The 19,915-nt window shown below is 37.5% G+C and overlaps 2 protein-coding genes across 3 annotated transcripts in view; one reads left to right on the plus strand and one right to left on the minus strand.

The window, feature by feature from the left end:
- LOC118263180 (probable cationic amino acid transporter) overlaps positions 1 to 12,710 on the plus strand; it is a 155,510-nt gene extending 142,800 nt beyond the window's left edge. Inside the window, exons 12-19 of one of the 2 annotated variants that reach the window (XM_035575020.2) lie at positions 4,795 to 4,850; positions 5,150 to 5,247; positions 6,251 to 6,388; positions 6,772 to 6,943; positions 7,519 to 7,646; positions 7,999 to 8,200; positions 8,738 to 8,881; positions 9,166 to 12,710. In XM_035575020.2, coding sequence (XP_035430913.1) covers positions 4,795 to 4,850; positions 5,150 to 5,247; positions 6,251 to 6,388; positions 6,772 to 6,943; positions 7,519 to 7,646; positions 7,999 to 8,200; positions 8,738 to 8,881; positions 9,166 to 9,265 — 1,038 coding nt within the window. In that variant the 3' untranslated portion in view covers positions 9,266 to 12,710. The remainder of the gene's footprint in view (positions 1 to 4,794; positions 4,851 to 5,149; positions 5,248 to 6,250; positions 6,389 to 6,771; positions 6,944 to 7,518; positions 7,647 to 7,998; positions 8,201 to 8,737; positions 8,882 to 9,165) is intronic. The other variant, XM_035575026.2, reaches the window with a different exon arrangement.
- A 4,211-nt stretch (positions 12,711 to 16,921) lies between these two features.
- On the minus strand, positions 16,922 to 17,728 carry LOC126912450 (uncharacterized). Its single transcript, XM_050704568.1, has one exon. It carries the CDS (start codon positions 17,726 to 17,728, stop codon positions 16,922 to 16,924), a length of 807 nt encoding a protein of 268 aa, XP_050560525.1.
- Between the last annotated feature and the right edge of the window lie 2,187 nt (positions 17,729 to 19,915).

Consider the following 19,915-nt stretch of genomic DNA (forward strand, 5'->3'; position numbering starts at 1 on the left):
CTTCCTGATTATATATAGACCACTTGATTAATCATATTTAAGCTCTAACAATGTTAAAGCTAGAACTAACCTTGCTCCGCTCTCAGAAACATTGGTTAGGATGTTCTACGCCTCAAAGCAAGCGTCACCTTATTTAATTTCCTTCGTCTAACTAAAGTTTACTTGAAATATTTGATATTAAATTATTTTAGTAGTGCTCCTTGTTAATGGTAGTGGAAGTTAATAACTAGTATTAAATTCAACTAGATTGATATAACTAGGTACCTACATAAACCGACTTGAAATCTTGATTCAGTTTGGGATATCTATTAAAATTATGCCTAAAAATAGATTCCAATGGAATGCCTAGGCTAATAAATTAACTATTTTAAGGTGAAAGATTTTGGGACTAATTTTGATAACATACTTACGGAAACATTACTTATTACGCCACTCAATGTATAAAAAAACATCTCGTGTCCTCCAAATTTTTACTTCTAAAAAAGTCAAATTTTCCTCCCTTTTGTTACATACTAATCGGATTTGAGAAGCCGAGAGTTATTTAATGATTCACTTCGGAAAATGTAATGAACGAGAAATATATTTTTTATCATATTTAATCCCTTGTTTACATTTGAACGAAACACGTTCAAAACGAAATTGTAACTTGATTTTTGGGTGTTAAAGCGTAATATGGTTTCGTAACTTACGTGTATTTTTTTGTAAAGATAGGTGCTTTGACATGGTTTTTCGAAAGTGTAATCAAAATATAACATTAAACACGTGTTTTCCTAATTTTCATTTAAATGAAACCTATCGTTTTCGGAAGGTATTTATCAAGTTAGATCTGCATACAGTGAATCGAAACTCTGAAACGAAAAGACCTTAATTCGTAGCATAAAAGGTGTTGTTTTTCTTCTTTTTCGAAAAAGCTTTTGCAACGTGTGCCGTTGTTTAAAGAGCCCAGAAGTCACATTAATATCAAAAAGTGGGCGGCAAACAGACAATACAGCAATATCCTGCCCTGATGTGGACTTTGCAGTATTTACTCAGTAGATAGAGAGAAATTTATTGAATGTGTCCCTTTGTTGTGAGCCTGCATTTCGGTATCAAAGCAAATGATTGATTTGCGATCACTAAAGTTTACGTGTGGGCAGCAAATACTTCAGAAAAAAAAGAGTTTTCCACGATAAAATTTCGACCTTTTGTATTTTTCCGTGAATAATGTGTTGGTTTAGGCCATGTTTGTATGTAAGTAGGTTTTTGTAAAGAGTAGTTGTATTTACCCACGTCTGTTATCGGAACGTGCGATAAGAAACTTTTCAAAAGATTTTTGGTATTCAGTTAAACTCGTTGAGATTGACATTTAAACTAATTGCTTATTTTCTTAATAGGTGGGTGGATTTGGCTATTGAAGAAATATAAAACAGACGTTATGTTTTATTTTTATATTATTATATTTTTATTTCTTATAGGTCTTTGCACCTAAACTACTGGATCTGGTCCGAAACGCTGGACGCAGAAATATTAATTACTAGCCGATACCCGTGGTTTTATCGCGTAGATTACGACTTTATGCCTAACCTACGAAATGTTACTACTATTTGCTATTTATACTATTTTCACCTCTTTGCGGTTCTAAATATTTTACCGTAAAAATACTGCAAGTAGTCCTTTCGACATGTACTTCTTCTCTTGTTGAATATCTATTAATTATTTTTTGCCGGTACAACATATTTTAGACGTATTTGTAACTTCATGTACATATATAGAGCATTTTCAACCTTAATGTGTCTTCTTAATCCGTTTGATCCGCACTCAATCAAGATTTCTACAACGCTGGATTATCAAGCTTTGTTGATACTCTTGGCGGGTTTAAAGAGCACTTTCAGAAATAGAAGATTCGTGGATTATGTAGGTATAGGTAAGGAAGATACCATCATCTTTTGACTAAAAAGATAATGGTAAGATGACAGCAAATTGCAGTTTATATCAATTTATTGTTGTGTACGTATAGTAGACAAGTATATATGGATAAACAACACACAATCATCATCAATATCTAAAATTACTCATAGACAGGTTCCAAGGAACGTTTTAGTGAGAAAACGGAAGGCTACTTAGGTTAAAGTCCGAAATTATTTATGCCTGTACAAAGTAGCAAGCTCACCCTACTCCAAGATTAAAAAGTGAAGAAGTAAAACAATAGGTTAATTACCTTGTGGTTACAAGGTAACTATGTATTAAAAAGGTTTCAATGCAAACTGATGAACAGACGTTACTTAGTTGTTCATTCTAGCTATTTCACATCTGATCCTGAGCTGCGGAGTACTTAGCGGGTTTACCGGGGCTCCGATTCAAAAAGTAAATGAACAACAGGACGGGGTGGTTTAGTCAGTAAGAGTCTGACATCCCATCTCGCTAGGCCCTAGGTAGGAGAAGTCATTGGATGATTTTCCCTCTCAAAAAAAAAAAGCTTTTTCACATAACGTAAACTATATTAATAAAGATGGATTCCTCTCTAACACAATTATTTGAAAAAACTATCACACCATTGACTTTTAAATGTACATCATTCCATTTGCGAAGCTAAAAGCTCTACAGCGACAAAAAATAGATGTTAACTTTTCGTATCCTACCTATACAGTAAATATAAAAAAGGTTTTATTAGTGCTAAAACATTAATACCTAAACCTATATTGAAACCTATATTTGTAATACAAAACTTATGAATAATCATCAAAATTACTATGTAAGGATAAGGGAGAAAAATATAATAAAGAAGACTTAATATATATTTTAATATACTACTAAACACATATATACACTAGAATATTGAAATTGAAATTACCAAATACTTATTTAATTAATTTTAATATGTTATTAAATTATTAATACTAAAAGCCCTTTCTCTCTCCTACGAATTTTATATTTTGCTGTGCCCGACAGGGTCCATAATTGTGACTGAATACTGTATTTTCTAACACCTGTGTACATTATGGATGCAATAAATACTTGAATATGTGAATCTTTTAATAAATTAATAAGCCCAACTTTTATATCAAGTGTGGAGATTTGACAAACCTCTTTATGTAAAGGAAGCCTATACTCCATGTGTGAACTGTGATGGTCAGTTCATTTGAAAACTACCACGACCATTTCCAAACCTTATACGAAATCATATCTGATACTTATTTTTCATCCATCTCGTAACTATTAGTACTGATTTCCTAAATATTTATAGAACGTGATTAATTAAAATTGATTGAATGGATAACCCTATTGATGTAATTGGGTCTCGCGAGGGGATTCGAGCCGGGGCATGTATTCTGGGGATTACCTTTTTCAAAAGTTTTCGATATTGCAAGTGGGGCGGATTAATGGCATAGGGTATATTATATTCTGTTGGATTCCCTATTACATTCCGTATTAAAATAAATACATGGACGTGTGGTGATAGAAAAGTAGAATACTTTTTTGACACCACCCCTACGCTTCTTGCGTGCCAAGAAAAAAACTACTGGTGATAGACAAGTAAAATACTGCATGCTAACCCTGCTCTTTTTGCGGGTATTGCCAAGGATTTTTTACGAGTATTTAACTGAGAGAGGCAGCAACGTTCTCTGATAAACCAGATCCTTTTGGACTGCGATCTCCAACTCGCTTGTCCAGCATGGTGATTATAATAATCGCCTCTTTTGTAGAGGAGGCACATATGTAGTTCTGCAGTGGGCCCCTATACACTGTTGATAACAACATAGGCGTGATATGATATTATTACTATAAATAAATTAATACATTAACTGCCTAACACAGAATTATAAATAAGATACTGTTTAGCTGACAGTCACGCAGTCCTTTGTGAGCACAGGCCGAGATTATAACGCTTTTCGAATTAATTATTTTAAGGGTGATTATTACGCAAGTCTGTTTCGGGTTACATAATAGTTACAAACTAAAACAAAACTGGGTAAAAGTTAGTCAGCGTTTTCTGTTTCTTAGGAAACTACGAGTGACGTAACATTATGCTTTTTAATCATTATAGAGGTAGGCAAAGGTAAGCTTACAATATATAACACCCACTTTTCGTCAGCCACATGTAACACAGGGTGAGCTTACCATAAAACAATGCAATTTACAAATGTATTAAGTAAAAAATAAATGGAAAGAATATGAACGATACAAGTTCAACCGTATCTTGAATAGTTTATTATCAGGGCAAGAGTGAATGCCCTTGGCCTATCCTATTCACAGCACAATGGCTCCACTGCGTTAATGTATGAGTGACCTTTGGACAGAGATGTATATAGTTCATTCAGCACATTTACAGGCTAACGGGCGACGCTTATTTATGATCCAACAGTTTGTCCACTTCATATTCCTTTTGTAATCATACAAATAAAGAGTGTATAGAGGAAAGTGCGTCTGTTTCTTTTCACGGCTACGGTTAATAAGAGAATTGAAGTAATTTTGACCACAGTTCTTGAGTTATTGAAATACACAATATATATTACTTAATGGCACAGAATGTAATGTTTTAAACTACTACGTTTCCAGGTCTAATTTTCTACTTTAAAAATAGATGACGTATCAGTGATTGAAACTTGTATACTCAATCCGCCGAATGACTTAAACTATAATCCATAAATTACTCACTGAATACCTCAATTATTTTTTATGTAATAGAGAGCAAACGAGGAGACTAAATTTCTTAGATATAGCGATCAAACCACATCTACACTTTTGTTTAAACTTATTTTTCAAAATTGGTTCTTCGAAGTTAAGTAAATGTTTATTAATATCTCTCATTTGCAGGCCACGGCTCACATCATGCCAAGCCAGCGCGTCATGGTCCGTCGAGTCACCAGAAGGTAACATGCTAACTGCGAATGCCTTGCGAATGTGCCTCAAGCGAAAGGCCGGCCGCACCCTTCTACAAATATACCTATGTGTCAGCTACGCGGTACAAAGGCTATTTTTCTTTAATGATTTGCTGAAGCAATCATTAGTCGTTGAAAAAATTATTATGATCATTTATCAAAAAGAAACTATAATTTTAACCATTTTCACATTTGAAATAGTTTCAAAAATGTTTTGATTATGATGCTTTTACTTTCTGCTGACAATTTGACTATTCCGTCAGCAGTTTCTAAATGACTATTGTTTGCAGTTCACCTGACTCCGATGACACCTTGCCTGGCGATGAGAGTGAAGAATACCGTGATGACGCCTTCTTGGTCAGCTCCAACCCCGAAAACAACTACTACGGTATGTAGTATATCAATCAATCCTCTAAATGCGCTATTGCTGCAAAATTATACCTTATCTCTTGCTACTTAAGAAGTATATTTGCTTTGCGATTTACTGGATCCTTTACTGTTACTGTTTCTTATTTATAGTATTACTTTACTATGTGATGTTAAGGTTTCCCGTACCTGCGAGTAAAATGTCGTCGGTAACATTCTTCCTTCAGACCTTCAAACTTTGTGGTTTCTTGGAAACACGCAAAAATAGTTACTAATTCTATAGCAAAACGGTTACATTTAGATTAATTGCTTTGTAACACTATGGATAAACAAAATATGTCACATAGTTTAGGTTAGGATTATGACAAAATTCAAACTAAAATCTTACGTTCATCTTTATAAACACCTTAGATTTCTCTTTCTTACATATATTGGTCTCCCTCTCTACTTGGAAGTAGGTTTCGATAAAACCACCGTCAGCGATATCTTACAATACTTACCTGTACGCAGGCCACGTTCGCATAATAACTCGGTTCAAGTATATCCTAAGTAGGTACCTCCAGAATTTTCATCCGTCCGTCTCACCCACATTTAATTTCCCTTGTGATACGGAAAAGAAAATGATCGCAGATATTTGCCCACAGAATAAATCGTGTTTGAATACGTCAATATATCGGTATTAGGTCGCACATATACATTTTGTATGAATTCCCCGAGAATTATAAATTGATTATTTTTATTTAATACCTTTAGGAAAGTCACTGAAAGTGTTTATAGGAACTAAGTAAACAAATTGCTAATTTTTCTCTATTAGATATATTATCTTTGTCTAAAAATGTATTAACAAAATACCACAACTAGATACTTGACATTATTACAAACGAATAATGTTAAAAAACTGTTGTAACAAAAATGGTATGGAGTCTGAAAAAAAAAGAATATAATACATTGTATAACCGTCCAATTAATTAGTGTAGGTCTTTAAGACCGTCCAAAAACGTTAAACGATCGTGATCTGTATGCAGTTGGCGCCGGATCTTCTGGAAACTCCAGCTTCTGCAGCCGGTTCTTTACCGCATTAGGCCGTCAGTTGCACTCGATGAGCTACCTGTGCCCTGGACTCTTCCCCTGGGTAGACTGTGGACCCGCTACCGATCTGAGTGGTAAGTTACTTGTTATTTTTATTATGTCTTTGCATAATCGTAAAGTGATTTTTGTTCCACCATGATTATGTTTTCCTGTAACATAGGTGCATATAAATAAACACGTTACATTCACTAAAAATCACGGTTTATTCGCGTAAATTTGTTGAAGAAAAGCTGTACTACAGACTATCAGTAGGCTGCGCGACGTCGCCGCGCACGCTGCTCGTGATGAAGAGTCCCTCTGTGACTCGAAACTAGTAGAGCTTTTCTCCATTAATTGACGTGAGTAAACCGTGATTTTTAGTTAATTTAGTATATCTCACGATAGATAAATTATAAATACGTTGCATTCACATTACACCCAATAATGTTATCAATACCATTGTTATTTTCTTCAACAGGATTATTCGTCATCAAGGCAGTTGGAGTCCTGTACCTGCTGATAATAGTCTTCGACATGTTTGCTGCTTTCGGAAACCCTGGAACCTCTACATTCACCAACGTAACCATGTTGCTGCTCCTCCTGGGAATCTTTGCTATTCTGCTGATGATCTCCCGTCGACCACAGAACCGGTAAGAAATCTTACGACCTAATGGGAGATAAGATAGTATTATACCTTGATGGCAAGACTACTTTGTAGGTACTTCAGAGGATAATTTTTTTTTTGAAAAATGCTATTATGTAGAACAGAATCATATGAAGTAAATAATGTGAATATTAGACTTTTGTTTTTGTTAAATGGAAGAAAGGTATTTTTAATTTTCTTATTTATAAATACTTTGTTGTATACTTACCACATAATTATATAAGTACACCACATGTAAGTCAACAAAAAATAGTGTTCAATGGGCGGTTTTATCGCAAAAGGTGATTCCTTACAGACAACCTTTGGTTGGACCAGTAATAGAAATCTGATATGGGTCGTCAAATGTACAATGTTTAATAATGGTATAAAATACTATACGTAATATATTTCTAAAAAATTTAATAAAGTCGACTAAGCGCGCCTAGCTTCACTGACAGACAGACTGACGGACAATTCAATTTGACGTTTCAAAAGTGCCTTATTTAGGATTAATTGAAATAAATGCTTTGACTTTGACTTTAAACATTACTTTTCTCAAATTCTTCTTCAAAAATGTTCCAGCGTTGCCCTGATCTACACCACTCCCGGACTGCCCTTCGTGCCAACGATTGCGATCATCGTGAACATATACTTGATTCTGAACCTCTCTTACTTGACACTCGTACGATTCACGTTCTGGATGGTTATTGGTAAGTTATTTGTTTCAATATTGTAGAAGATTTAACTCAAAACATTATTCACATACATCTTCTACTTACTTGAATTCTAATCGATCATACACATCAAGTATTGAGCTATGTTAGTGTCCAACATTCGTATCTAGTTTTGAGTTGCGCTAAAGTGTTCATTGTTTTTCATATCTTTTCATTCCGATGATAAAGGTTGTAATTTTAGCAAATTTGTTTTTCCTATAGCTACATTACCTTACATCTACAGATAATACTAACATTGTCCAACCCTCCACGACTTCAATTGGATTCAATTAAAATTGGACAATCGTAGCTCAAAGTTTCTACTTCTAACAATAAAATGGTGTTTCAGGACTGGTGGTCTATTTCAAATACGGCATCATCAACTCATCGATGGAGAAAAAGGATTCAGATGAAACTGTCGAAGTCCCACCGGTCCCTAACCCTCTGGACCGCACCACGATCCCTCCCCCCTCCCCCCACCAATCACGACCCACCGGCGACCGAAATATCTTCGAAGGAGATGGCAATGAAGGACTCTATGGAAACATGGAGTAAGTTTGGATATTTTACTTTAAACCTATTGTAGATAGGTTATGCTAGTAAATCATTACAATAGAATTTTCTTTAATAGTGTGTTTTGTTTAATTGATTTGGAAATTATATTGTGCCTGAGTTAATGAGGGTAAGCATTTTTCTGATTATCAATGGTCACGAATTTAGTATGAGCGGCGACCACTGTAGCTCCCAAAAATTAAATGACAACAAATCATTGGACAAGTAGCCGCTCGATACACCAGCGATCCTGCTTGACTTACTTATGGTAGCCCTCATAACAATCGAGTTTATTTAAAAGATAAGGTCACGCTTAAACAATGCACACTAATTCACAAAATAGTCGAGGTACTAGCATTAAACTAAAAGTAGGTAATTGGAATGCGAGAAACATTCACGCTACCTATGTAGGTAACTTAGCACAGTATCGCAATATTCTTTAAAAAGTTATCAAGTCGGTAGATTCAATTCACCATTTAGGTAGAATAGAACATTTCTCTTCCGCACCGGTTCTACCAAATGTCACCATTTTCCAGGTATAATAACTCTTTACTAACCTGGCATGAGTCAAATCTGCCACCTGTGGCATCTTCTAGCGGCTTTTCAACTCCATCATCCGGGAATCGAATGCAACCTATGTATAATCCAACCCAACCAACCTACCGTCAAGCGGAGACACGGTAAGTCTTGCACAGAACAGCTATCACCATTGTTAATAAAATTGGGTCTTTTAAAGTAATTGTCACTTCTAATCACGATTATTTGTCATACGCTTTAGAACCTTTGCATGTAGTTAAGAAAAATCTATTAGAAAAATCATACATAATTTTAAAATTAGTATTTTGACAAATATTATAAGGACACAATTTCTGCAATACTTATTCGAAATTCTACAATAGACAAATCATTTATACTAAAGATTTACTTTGATAGTAGAACTATAACCGATTCAATCCAATTACAGTTACGATGTGGACACAAACACGACCACCACGGCCCTTGGCCGACCACCATGGGCTTACCCGGGCGCTGACGTCGCCATCTATGGAAACTGGGAGGACTAAACACCACCATCAACGACTGTCGCTATTCGTACGATACCAGACTGAGCTCACGATTAGGCTTTTCCCATATTTTATCTCCCTATTACGTATATTATATGTTTTATTCGAAATTTACATATATAATGGAAGTGTCTGTATACTTGCTTTTATTTAGGGTTTGAAAAATCTTAAGGAATGTGAAGGGGCCTTAGTACGAGTTTGCTATACGTTTAATGAGATCGAGACGAGAGCGCTGGTTGGTTGGTTCAATGAAGCCGGCCTATCAGACCGCTGAAAGCGCGTAAAGGAAACTTGTACTAAGGCCCCTAATCAAATTGCGTGATCATCTTTAGAACTGAACAACACTCCTTTACATTGTGATACTTCAATACTTTACTAAGGCATCCTACACAAACATCTGTATGTAACTCAAAATCAGCCTTATCACAATGCAAGCTAAGATTTAAAATCGTTTAATTTACTTCCCATTTTATGTACATATATATAAACTTCTTGAGCATATACTGTAGCCATATTTATAGTAGTGTTATACCTAGCTTATATATTTCTAGTAAACTCTTATAATATACATGTATCAGTATTATATGTAGTTTATATACTGTTTTAATGATTTTAACTAAGACCCTCGCTCTTTGCAAATATCTGGCGATAACACAAGATACTTATAAAAATCATATCTGTAACAATGTTTTCTATAATATATGACTACATAACACTAAAATACCACTATACGAGTACGAGGGTCTATATATACATAATATATATTTGCTAATAAATGTTTTAATATATAATAATAATATCTAAACATATCACGAATGAATTTCTACTATATTTATTTATTGTTACCCAACATTTTTCAGCTGTTAACATTTTTAGTAGTTGTACCTACCTACAGATAGTGGTACCTATTTTGTAAACTATATTGTTTTTTTATTTAAATAACTAACGGTACCTAACTTCATTATTTTTGTATCAATTTTCTCCTGTTAATATTTTAATGCAGCTCAAATGTTGAATATTTGTATCGTATATATTTAATTACTGTTTATTTTTTATATAGGTATATCAGGCACAGGATAAAGAAACAGCTGTTGACTTTAAAGCAACAATAACCAACAATTTAAAGTCCTCTTAATTCAATATACTAAAAGCTGAAGGATTAACTAGGACATTAATGTGGAATTCGTTCAAGAAACAATAAAACATCAGTTTCCTCAACAATAAAATGGAATTTATAGTCATCCCTGGTCCTCGTACCATCGAGCGAGAAGTGTTTGCGACTCACGCCAGACATGGTGGATTCCACGGTCATTCATTCCGATCGAACGTTTCAAAATTGCCTGTTTTAAATATATATTTTTTGTTATATATTTTTTAGTTTTTTCTATAAAAATATTATTAAAAATGTGATATTTTAAGTAATGTTTCAACTATAAACTTAATATCTACGTATATTATTAGAACTCTTCAGTAATATATATGTATGTATCGTTTTATTTTGTTATATCATTTAGGCTATAACCTATTTTTAGAAAATATTGCATTGTAATATACTTACATTTTCAAATGTTTGCACTCTCCAACGGCCAGACAAGATACCTGCGTAGCTGTTCGTGGTCTCACACTACCACTTTTGGAAAGTGTAAATGTTGCCTACTGTAGATAAATTATTTATAAGTAGGTCTCAAGTATTTCAGTACTTTATGAATTACTCGCTTCTTACATATTTTTAAAATAATTCTGCATTTAAAACGAACCAAATACTGGTTAAATATAATTTAAACAAAACAACTAAACAAACGCTGTAACTTTTTATATTGATTGCGCAAAATTAAACTATGATTTTTATACTAGGCGTTTTGTCAGAGGGCAAAATTCCTTTTTGGATGGCAAAATTATGATAACAATTGGTAAGGCCTTAATGATAAATTTGTTGATGTTGAATAAATAACTAGTAATTGTTGGCTTGTTCAAGGCGACGTATACGGCGCCTTGGAATAAATTGGTTTGTAATTATTGTTAAAGGGTCTGCTAACAGCTAATTGATGAGTTATGACAATGAATTAGGGTTATGTTCATATTCTTCTCACAGAAGAATGGGAAGAACTGATTATTGGACTTGACAATATGAATGATCTCAACCGGCACCTGGTCTATTTACATTATGTTCGACGTAAGCCCGAGACTCCAGCCAGTCCTGGGCACGCCCCATGAGTCTAAGCTTACTTAGAATGAGCATGAGACAGCATACTTCAACAACAGTGTCTGCGTGTCACCGCGCCACGCACAAATAACTCATAACATCTGAATATTTAAGACGATAATGCTTCGAAGCGCTATCTGCGAAGCGTTTATAAATCTGTCTCACGCCCATTCTAGCCGGGACTACAACACCTACGTCCCGTTACTAAAATAGAGATGATACTGAATGATACTCTCTTCTAATATAATAGTATTAAGGTATGTTCTGTGTAAACACGCACGGTGTTACAGTATCTGTTAGTATTAATGTGCTCCTTCTATTTGACACATTATAATTAACTTTCAAAGTCCGTGGCTCTGTGATGGCTGGAACTTCAAGTTGATTTAGGCCTACGTAAGGAAAGAAGTAAACTACACTTTGTTACAAGCCTGTTACATGAAGCTAATTCTGCATACATACCATCAGAACAGTAAAATATTTTAAATTTGTTAGGCTATCCTTACCATCAACAGAAGAGTTCCGGCCAATCCAAAGCCAACGGCCACATCTAAATTGATTTCGGGTTATTCCAAAACATGATTACTGTGTCAATAAATATTTTGGATTCGCTAACAAAATTACAACGCTCAAAATTACTTTTATATTATGTTATTTTCATAGATAGTTCTTGCAATTTTTAATTATAAATTGTTGATATGAAGGATGTAGCTCTAAGTCTTAATTAAACGATGTTATTAAGGATATATATCTTTAGATAAGTACTAAAATTGTAAGCGTAGGACAGACTGTGTGGAAACGCTGTTGGACATTCCGGCTTGGAAGGCCCATTACTAAGAGACCAGTCACGCAGCTCATGGGTCTGATACTCAAGTGATCTAGGTTTGAGCTTACAATACCACCAGTTAGCTTTATTACAACGTGTTGAATTGACTTCAACCAGTCCATCTTTGTGAATCGGGAGTCCATAACGTTGAACTACTTTGAAAAACAAACCAAGTAATAGTGTACTAAAACGTAATAGCCCTTCACAAAGTAATTACTCCTAAAATCGACGACAAATATCATAACAATGTCCAATATGCAATACACACAGTTTGCTCTAAGCTTTAAAATACATTGAAAGGTTTACATTGAAGGCACGGGGACAGTGGAGCTGGTAAAAAACGGTTTAGTAGCAAGATTTTAGTTCGTTAAGGTTAGTTTCCCTTAGCCTTGAGTGGAGATCGGTGTATTTTAAAGTCCGGAATCGATGTCCCCATGTAATCATTCCACGCACCGCTACGTTTTAATGTTGGTTCTGCTAACCGTGCGTATTTATTATACGGTGGCAGAATCGAGCGAGAATATTGGCTAGAGATGTAATGTAAGAAATACTCACGAATGCATAAATATGCAACTGCTATGCTCATTACATAATAGCAGTGGCGTATTACCAACGAGAATAGACTTTCGAGTCTAGGCAGGCAATTCAGTCATAAGTGCTGCGCGCGCGACTTCGTACCGTGATCAATAACGGACACAAACCTGCCTATGTGTCTAGACTAAATTACTTTATACCACCAAAAACCTCTCAGTCCAATATTCGCGCTCCGTAGTTATCCGATACAAATCGATAATATTTAAGCTTTAGGTACCATAAATCGTAGTACAAGGGAGCGGATTTCATCTTGGTAGGCCTGTAGTGTTTATTAGTATTAAGAGATAAATAAAATACTAGACACTAACTTTAAATTGTCTATATTGAATAAATAATAAAATATACAGTATTAGTAGTGAGATCAACGAAATTATATAAAGTTAACGCGAGAGTAAGTTTTCGATGCGCGCGCGATCGCTAGCCGAGGCGGACTGACGTCACTGACGTGGGCGAGCGAGGGGCGCGAGTGAAGCGCGGGGTGGAGGCGGCGGCCGCGCCGCGTGCCGAACGGCTCCGCGAACTCCCGAAGTGTCCCGAGCATGTTGTCAACGCGGGCGCCAGGGCTCCGCTAGCGGCCGGACGGTGTGTAGGTATAGCTAAGGGCGTGTACATACGTGCGCAGGCATAAGGCCGTGTATAGATGAAATAAAGTTATAAAGTAGTATGTATGGTAAGAATGTGAATGTAATGTATGTAGTATGTAGGTTTGTATGTATATGTATTTGTGTATTTGTATGTATGTAAATGTTTATATTTATTTATGTATGTATTTATGTATGTATGAGTGTAAATGATATGTTTATGTTTGTTTATTTATGCGTATAAATGTTTGTTATTATAATGTACCTTAGCTATACCCTACATCACTCCCCCGCTGAGACCGGTTCACGGTCGATAGTGAGACAGGTGTCGTGGAAATCTCACAGTTCTTCCGCTCCTTGTGGTGGTCTCTGGCTGCGACTGTGGTTGAGGTGGAACTGACGATGTAGCAGATGACGGTGGTGGTGACGGCGTTGAAGCAGCTGGTGGTTGTGGTGACGGCGATGTTTTGTGTGACAAGCCATCATCATTGTTCATGTAAGCTGGTTTAAGCCTGTCAATGGTTACTGTTATATGTTTCCCTTGGACGTCTATTTTGAAGGTTTTTGGTCCTCTTTCAATGACTAGGTGTGGACCAGAGTACGGTGATTCCAATGACTTCTTCAAAGGTCCCTTCCGCAGGAAGACATGAGTAGCTGTATTGAGATCTTTGGGAACATAAAATACCTTCTCGCCATGACATGAAGTTGATGCAGGTGATAGCTTAGAAATATGCTGTCTCAGCCGTGCTGCGAAGTCTGCTTCATCAATGCTGTGGTGAGTTATTGGTTTTAAGAACTCACCAGGTAACCGGAGTGGCTCGCCATATACCAGTTCGGCTGCAGAGGTTTGCAGGTCTTCTTTCCAGGCACTCCTCATGCCAAGGAGAACCAGAGGAAGCGTCTCTGACCATTGTGCGTTGTTGTGGCACATGATGGCGGCCTTCAGCTGTCTGTGCATCCTCTCGACTAACCCGTTGCACTGCGGGTGGTAAGATGTGGTGGGGCGATGGTAGGCGCCTATGATGGACGAGATGCTCTGGAACAGCTGAGAGTCGAATTGCTTTCCTCGATCCGTGGTGATGGTTTCTGGGCACCCAAAACGAGCGACCCAGCCAGCAATGAAGGTGCTGGCGCAGGTCTCCGCTGTGACATCAGCGAGAGGGTACGCCTCAGGCCATCGGGTGAATCGGTCGACGGCTGTAAGGCAGTACCTGAAACCAGAAGATAGTGGCATAGGGCCTATTATGTCAAGGTGGACGTGGGAGAAGCGGCTGGAGGGAACAGGAAATGAGGAAAGAGGAGAATGGGTATGACGGGTGACTTTGTTACGTTGGCAATCTGTGCATTGTTGAGCCCATGTTCTGCAGTCACGACGAATCTTAGGCCACACAAATCTTTCTGAGATCAATTTTGCTGTAGCGTTGGGACCAGGATGACTGAGATTATGCAGGTTGTTGAAGATTTGCCTACGAAAAGTTGGTGTGATGAATGGCCTAGGGCGAGAAGTAGACTGGTCGCAGTATATGTAGGCATCCATCGTTTTGACTCTCTCTAACTTTAATGCTGTGTTGTTCTTTAGTAAGCTCTGTAATTCTTGATCATGTTCCTGTTCTCTTTGTAGCTGTTTGTAGTTGATGGTAGTGTCGACGCTTTCTAGACGTGAAAATGCGTCGGCAACTACGTTGTCACTTCCAGTTATATGGTTGATATCTGTGGTGAACTGTGATATGAAGTCGAAGTAGCGATGTTGACGGGGTGAGCAGTTATCTCGGCTTGTTGTGAAGGCGAATGTGATGGGTTTATGGTCGGTGAAAACTTTGAACGTTCTCGCTTCGAGCATATACCTGAAGTACTTTATTCCTTCGTGTATCGCGAGCAACTCACGATCGTAAGTGCTATACTTGGTTTGAGCAGGAGATAACTTGCGAGAGAAGAATCCAAGTGGCTGCCAGCTGTCCTGTCTTCGTTGTTGTAAGACGGCTCCGATGGCAACATCTGATGCGTCAGTAAACAGTGCTAACTCGGCCTCCTGGTCTGGATGTGCGATGAGCGTAGCTTCCAGCAGGTTCCTCTTGCAGGCGTCGAATGCTTTTTGTATATCAGCTGTTACTGTAATGGGCGTTGACCCTTTAATGTTAGGACCACTTAAAGCTTGGTTGAGGGGGGCTTGAATTTGTGCAGCAGCAGGTAGAAATTTACGATAGAAATTTATCATTCCCAGGAACCTTCTTAACTCCTTAGCTGTTTTAGGGAGGGGGTAGTCATGAATAGCCTGAACTTTTTCTGGGAGGGGTCGAATGCCAGCTGCGGATACGTGATAACCCAAGAAAGTAACTTCACTAACACCTAGGACACATTTGTTAGTATTAATGACTACTCCATATTTCTTTAATTGTTCGAATATTTTCGTCAAGTGTTCAATGTGTTCTTTCTCCCCTTTTGAAAATACGAGAATATCGTCGAGATATCCAAACGTAAAATCTAAACCTTGTAGAACTTCATCTAGAAATCGCTGGAAGGTCTGAGCTGCGTTCCTTAGGCCGAAGGTCATCGCTGTAAACTCAAAAAGACCGAACGGTGTAGTTATCGCTGTCTTCTTAATGTCGTCTTCATTAACTGGGATTTGATTAAAGGCTTTAACGAGATCAATCTTTGAAAATATAGTGGAACCGGATAGTTGGTAAGCAAAATCGTGAATGTGTCTTACTGGGTAGCGATCTGGCACCGTTCGCGCGTTTAACCGCCTGTAATCTCCACACGGCCTCCAACCATCATCTTTTTCGGAACAAGATGTAGTGGAGAAGACCATGGACTCTCCGAGCGGCGAGCCGTTCCGTTACGTAACATTTCCTCGAATTCTTGTTTTGCGATCTTCAAACGGTCAGGTGCTAAACGACGCGGTCGTGATGTTACCGGTGGGCCAGGAGTAGTACGGATGTAGTGCTTTGTATTATGTATGGGTTGGTGGTAAGACCCAGCTGGACGTGTGATTTCTGGATATTGACGTAGTAGGTCCAGTAAGGTTGAATGCCCTGTGATGGTTTTTAATGATAGCACTTCATGTGTTATCTCGTGGGTTGCAGGCGCGCCAACAGTTAAATTCGTAATCGAGTCTATTAATTTTTGCCGTCGGCAGTCAACTAATAAGTTATAATAACTTAAAAAATCGACTCCGATTATAGGCCTCGACACATCAGCAATAATAAAGTTCCAGACAAATTCCCGACGTAGTCCCAGGTTCAGTGACAGTTGGTAGGTACCATAGGTACGTATGGGAGTACCATTTGCCGCGACAAGCTCGTAGGTACTGAGTTTACCGTACGACAGCTGATTTTTTAAATACGTCCTTGGGTAGGCACATACGTCGGAACCCGTATCTATTAAAAATTGTACGCCGGTACGTTTATCCGAAATAAATAGGCGGCCTTTACATGTAGAGCAGTCGTCAGCCGCCATTACTGACTGCCTTTGGGGTTTTCCGATTCGAAGTTACACGGCTGGTTGCACTTAGTAGCCTTTTTACCGAATTTGTAGTGGTACCAACACGTAGGGTGCACGTCGGATCTCGATTGAGATCGATGGCGGGAAGATGAACGCGATCGCGATCGTTTTGGACGGGTAAGGTCATTGACCTTTCGTGTTAGAATCTCTACTTGTTTCACCAGTTCTGTCATCTGTTTAGTTAAGGTGAGGACATCACTTACTTGGGACGATGCGGCCGCAACCTGACCCTTCGGCACGACGTCGTGGATCTTATCCGCGAGATCAGCGAGAACTTCCAGAGGCGATGATGATTGGGATGCTATGATTGATTGGATGTTGCTCGGTAGCCGGCTGGACCAAATTGTCCGCAAAAACTCGTCGGGTACCTTAGGACCGGCGAGGTGTTGTAGGTGCCTGAGGAACTGCGATGGCTTCCGATCGCCTAATTCCTCATGGGTGAGGAGTTGGTGTACTTTCTTCTCCCTGGATTCCGAGAGCCGCTTAATCAACTCCGTCTTGAGTCGGCCGTATTTATCGTCCGCTGGTGGGCTCACTATTATATCCTCCACCTCGGATGCATATCTTGGATCGAGGTGGCTGACGACGTAGAAAAACTTTGTTGTGTCCGCCGTAATGTTCGATATTGCGAATTGGCCTTCGATTTGCGCGAACCAAATCGCGGGTTTTTCAGGCCAAAATGGCGGAACGCGCACGCCTACACGGAAAATGTCTTTCGAACCCGTTAAATCGGATTTTGTCATGTTCTCTGATTCGCACATCTTTTACGATACGTATTGCACTTGGATATAGTCACTAAGTTTACTGCGTTTGAGTCTAAGTTCACCGCGCACAAAGTAGGTAGCACAAGCACAAGCACGTGTTTAGTCTTCGGGGTCACCAATGTAGTGTTTATTAGTATTAAGAGATAAATAAAATACTAGACACTAACTTTAAATTGTCTATATTGAATAAATAATAAAATATACAGTATTAGTAGTGAGATCAACGAAATTATATAAAGTTAACGCGAGAGTAAGTTTTCGATGCGCGCGCGATCGCTAGCCGAGGCGGACTGACGTCACTGACGTGGGCGAGCGAGGGGCGCGAGTGAAGCGCGGGGTGGAGGCGGCGGCCGCGCCGCGTGCCGAACGGCTCCGCGAACTCCCGAAGTGTCCCGAGCATGTTGTCAACGCGGGCGCCAGGGCTCCGCTAGCGGCCGGACGGTGTGTAGGTATAGCTAAGGGCGTGTACATACGTGCGCAGGCATAAGGCCGTGTATAGATGAAATAAAGTTATAAAGTAGTATGTATGGTAAGAATGTGAATGTAATGTATGTAGTATGTAGGTTTGTATGTATATGTATTTGTGTATTTGTATGTATGTAAATGTTTATATTTATTTATGTATGTATTTATGTATGTATGAGTGTAAATGATATGTTTATGTTTGTTTATTTATGCGTATAAATGTTTGTTATTATAATGTACCTTAGCTATACCCTACAGGCCTATGTAAACACGCCTTTTAAAGCTTCAAGTATCATGACAATTGCCAAAATGACCAGTTAAAATGATCTGAAACTATACATAATTTGAGAACATCTACATATTTATTAAACTCTAGGTATCTAGTTTAAGCTAAATATTATCAAATTGTATAGTGGTTCGCAACGCTTACATTCCTATTTTAGAATACATAACTAGGTGTTATTAATTTATTTGCCGTATGTCTACGATCATTTAATGGTATTTTTAGTTGTTTAAGATATATGAATGTTAACTTTCTTCTTAGGTAATTTATTTATCATGTTCGTTTATATTGGTTTATACTATTTGGCGACTATGGTGTGTTTCACTCTGCAAAGAATATTCTTTGTGCCGAGCAGATTATCGTTAAAACTTGTCATCTTATCACACGCCATAGTCGTAGAATAATATTGCACTCTATCAGTATTATTTTACGTGTTAATTTATCTGTTTCTGCTGTCGCCGATTCGAAGTGAAGCAACGTCGGCTATCGTGATAGTTGTCATCATAAAGCAATGCTCTAAAAGAGAAAGTTGGCAATATTATGGCATGAAAACGTGTGTTGTTTGTTACAAACAATTAATCGCACATTAGAGCAATTGATAGAAGAATATGGGGGAAAGGTATTTAGTAAATACGCGGGAAGTACTAGAAAAATGATTTTAAATGCCAAACAATGTATTTGATCTATTTGATTAAATCTATAAGTATAACTAGGAAGTACCTATGGCAATCTTAGTGAATTAAAAGATGTTGGACCAATGGATGTGGCCGACACGCTGCTTCGCTTCGGAAATAATTTATGTGATATGTAAACTTAGTTTAACTATAATCGATCGTAATAAAATGTTAATAAACGAATTATTTACGTTTTATTTGTAGTTACGTACCTAAATATAACTTTACCTATTTTTGAACATATGACGCATAATTAAGAAACTTGTAGGTTTTAAAAATGTGTAAATTACCCCAAAACATAACCACCTCTCCATGTGAGAAGATACCTTTGGTCAGCAGACTGAAGCCATTTATAGGCTGATAATATGGCTGAGTAAACTACCCAATTGGTTCAGTTGTTTAATCAACATATTCAAATTTTGCCTAAACAAAAAATATTAGAGATTGTAGTCGTTTTGAAGAAAAACTAAATACTTTTAATTATACTACTTGTCGTTATGAATAAGTGACATTGTCCTAGAAAGAAAATATACTAATTAATTACAGGAGAAAAAATATGTTCATTACCCTGTGCCCACTGGGCAGATAGTTTCTTACTTTTGCAAATTTGATCACCAAGAAAATTGTACATCTTAAGGACATACATAGGTTTTTTTTACATCGAACCTGACTTGGCACTTTATCGCCCAGGCGATCTGTGCAAAAGTGACTATACGCAATACTATAGAAGATGTTATTATCCCAATAAATGAAACAAACATG

This window comes from Spodoptera frugiperda, chromosome 25, assembly GCF_023101765.2.
Source record: "Spodoptera frugiperda isolate SF20-4 chromosome 25, AGI-APGP_CSIRO_Sfru_2.0, whole genome shotgun sequence".
Classification (NCBI taxonomy): domain Eukaryota; kingdom Metazoa; phylum Arthropoda; class Insecta; order Lepidoptera; family Noctuidae; genus Spodoptera; species Spodoptera frugiperda.

What these genes read in the sequence shown, in the direction of transcription:
- LOC126912450 (XM_050704568.1), bottom strand. Translation starts at nt 17,728, where the DNA reads ATGTGCGAATCAGAGAACATGACAAAATCCGATTTAACGGGTTCGAAA.